The sequence below is a fragment of the Mus pahari genome, chromosome 3, assembly GCF_900095145.1.
Source record: "Mus pahari chromosome 3, PAHARI_EIJ_v1.1, whole genome shotgun sequence".
Taxonomy (NCBI): domain Eukaryota; kingdom Metazoa; phylum Chordata; class Mammalia; order Rodentia; family Muridae; genus Mus; species Mus pahari.
The window spans coordinates 10,311,598-10,315,104 of record NC_034592.1 but is presented as its reverse complement, the minus strand read 5'-3'; the positions used below and the strand labels follow the sequence as shown (position 1 = coordinate 10,315,104).

The 3,507-nt window shown below is 42.1% G+C and overlaps 1 protein-coding gene and 1 pseudogene across 1 annotated transcript in view; both read right to left on the bottom strand.

Moving 5' to 3' along the window:
* Positions 1 to 2,283, bottom strand: part of LOC110319677 (putative ankyrin repeat domain-containing protein 19) — a 44,843-nt gene extending 42,560 nt beyond the window's left edge. Inside the window, exon 1 of the mRNA XM_021195191.1 lies at positions 1,991 to 2,283. Within this exon, the coding sequence (XP_021050850.1) occupies positions 1,991 to 2,283 (293 nt within the window). The remainder of the gene's footprint in view (positions 1 to 1,990) is intronic.
* Positions 2,284 to 2,317: 34 nt separating this feature from the next.
* LOC110319676 overlaps positions 2,318 to 3,507 on the bottom strand; it is an 8,020-nt pseudogene continuing 6,830 nt past the window's right edge.

The window sequence follows — 3,507 nt, the reverse complement described above, 5'->3', positions numbered from 1 at the left end:
AAAAAAAAAAAAAAAAGAGTGAGATTTTCTTCTGTACATGAACACAGTCCCACTCTCCCAATGACTATTTGAAAGAATCATCGAAGCACATGCAGGACCATTACCAACTAACTACACAGGAGACAAATAGAGACTCAATGCCAACACACTACTTTTTCTTTTTTTAAATTGGATATTTTTCTATTTACATTTCAAATGTTATCCCCTTTCCTCGTTTCCCCTCTGAAAAACATCCTTCCCCATCCCCTCCCCCCTCCCCCTGCTCACCAACCAACCCACCCACTCCCCCTTCCTGGCCCTGGCATTGCCCTATACTGGGGCATAGAGTCTTCATAGGACAAAGGGCCTCTCCTCCCATTGATGACCAACTAGGCCATCCTCTACTGCATATGTAGCTGGAGCCATGAGTCCCACCATGTGTGCTCTCTTTGGTTGGTGGTTTAGTCCCTGGAAGCTCTGGGGGTACTGGTTAGTTCATATTGTTGTTCCTCCTATGGGGCTGCAAACCCCTTCAGCTCCTTGGGTACTTTCTCTAGTTCCTTGATTGGGGATCTATGTTCAGTCCAATGGATGGCTGTGAGCATCCACCTCTGTATTTGTGAGGCACTGGCAGAACCTCTCAGGAGAGAGCTATATATCAGGCTCCTACACACTGCTTTAAAGTAGATTATATTCTCTTGCACTGAAAATAAGCTAGAAAGAAATAAAAGGATGGCTAGAAAACAAATGTTCAAATTAAACACGTACGTCAGTGGTTCCTATCCTGTGGGGGATCAAATGACCCTTTCACAGGGGTAGCCTAAGACTGTCAGAAAACACAGAGTATGATTCAAAACAATATCAAATTACCATTATGAAGTAACAACAAAAATAATTTTATGGTGGGGTCACCACAACATGAGGATCTGTATTAAAAGGAAGCAGCATCACGAAGCAGAACTGACTGCTGATTTAATGAGTAAAAAAGGAAATTTAATTTGCAATTCAAATACTTGAAAATAATACATTAGATTTGTATGTATAGTTTGTTAATTTAGTTTCCAATCAATGTTTGTTTAGATGCAATCAAACTGGTTTGTCATTTAGTATAACAAGCTATATCTGACAATGCTAATATTCCTCTATGTCTATCTATGCCTTCTTCGTGGTGAAATAATTAATGAATGCATTGTAATTGTGTGTGTGTGTGTGTGTGTGTGTGTGTGTGTGTGTGTGTGTGTTTTGAGACAGGGCTTCTCTGTATAGCCTTGGCTGTCCCGGAACTCACTTTGTAGACCAGGCTGGTCTCGAACTCAGAAATCTGACTGCCTTTGCCTCACATTGTAATTTTTAATAACTGAATTCTTCTAATAATTTGACTTTTAAGGCAGGCTGATAAAAGTAAAGTGCTGTGGGTTTCTTTTCTCCCTACTGGACTAAGAGGTAGGGTGTATGGGTACAATTTATAACTCTGGCAGGGGAAACAGAGAACCTTAGTTCAGTTCCTTACACTACACATCAGGCTTAATATACATATCCATAAACATATATATACTTATAATACTTAGTATCCTAATATATATTCTAATACATATCATATATAGTGGATACTGGGTTTTACTTGAAGAATTTTAGGCTTAAAGGTAATAAAGACATAAAAATATTCCTTTTGTAAGAATTCTTCACTTTTAAAAAAATGTATCTAACATTGTATTCCTAATATTATACAAAGATAAAATGATGATTTGTTCTTGTTAATTAACACTTTTAAATAGTCTGTTGACTCTCTAAAGGTCTCATGAGGAGGGAAAGCAACCAGACTTCTGCCCTTGCATTGGTTGGGCCAGGGGTTCCTCTCAGGTGTGCTGATCACATATGCTGAAACGGTCAATAGATAGTGGCAGCAATCAGAGCTGGGCCCTCCCCACCCACTCCTGTGACTGTCCTGGGAGTGAGTGAAGGTGTCTTCTTCCACGCTGCCCACATACCCCAGGTCTGAAGGATCTCTTACCTATTCTCCCTGTCTCTGTGATTGACTTCGTATTTACCCAGAGTGGAGTACATTCGCACATAGGGTAGATCTCCCGCACAGGCCGCCATGTGCAGATCATTGTCAGGAAAATACGCCATGTCTAAATAAGCAGGATCCTCCCTTCCAAAGCACAGGTTGCTTCTCCGTGCCTTCATATCGCAGAAACCCAAGGGTGTCTCTTCTCTATTCTTTTTCTGACAGCAACACAGTGCAAAGAAGCCTGGAAAACCCAAAGGCCTCCTCTCTTCCCCTCGGCTGTACTTTCCTTCCATCTCAGGCAAGGTTTTATATATAACAAGCCAACCGTTAACTGCCCCAGTATCAACCGCCCCCAACCCCTGGTCGAGTGGGGTCAGTGGCTTAGATGCCCACCCAGGGCCGAGTGCAAAGCATCTGGCAGCCCTCCAGCGTCCACCTGCCCAGAGCATAGGAGGAACTCTGGCCAGATGTGAGCTATCCTCCCTTCCCGCTTCTTCCCTGCCCCCTTTTAGTTCCCACATTCCTCCACTGCCAGAAATCTTGAGCAGCCTCCTGGTCAGTCGACCAGATACAGTTCTTCACATAATTAATGAAGTTGGCTTCCACTTTGGGAAGAGAACCACCTTTTTCTATTCTTGCTTGCATTTTTGCCTCGATGTCTTCCACAGAACCAGGTCCTTTGGGTGTTTTAGTTTTTTCCTGCTTTTTGAAGGACTCTTGATCCTTTGATCTTGGTACTGACAGTTTTAAGTATTTTCCATTTTAGTTTGATTTTTGTGCATTTTTGGCTGGGGTATCTTGTATATATTTCTCCATTGGAACCTTTTCTTTATTTCCTCATCAAAATCACCGTTGTCATCGTCATCATCGTCGTCCTCCTCCTTCTTCCTTCCTTCCCTTCCTTCTTTTCTTCTCCTCCTCTTTCTTTTTCTTTAAGTTTTACCTTTTTCTGTGGAACCTTGTTACCACCTCCAGGAGCAGATCACTTTCCAGACATGACTAAGAGTTATACATTCTCATCTTTATCTTCTGACTCTGCATCTTCCTCTACAGCTACCAGGTGCTGTCTACTAAGGTGCACTCTGAACCACACTTCAACCTTAAAACCACAGGTGGTGTTAGTTTGAAGCCCCCAAGGAAAACTGTTGGTTGTACAGACATTTTCAAAGTTACCAGTGTTACTTTAATTGGACTGCCTTCATTGTTCATTGCTTTTGTCTTTACAATATGTAATTCATCTTCTGCCCCTGCCCCTAAACTGACAAGTTTCTTCTTTTTTTATGTTCATAGGAGTTTTATTTATTTATTTTCCCAATTTTTATTAGGTATTTACTTCATTTTCATTTACATTTTAAATGCTATCCCCAAAGTCCCCTATACCCTCTCCCCCCCCCCGCTCCCCTACACACCCACTCCCACTTCTTGGCCCTGGTGTTCCCCTGTGCTGGGTCATATAAAGTTTGCAAGACCAAGGGGCCTCTCTTCCCAATGATGGCTGATTAGGCCATCTTCTGCTA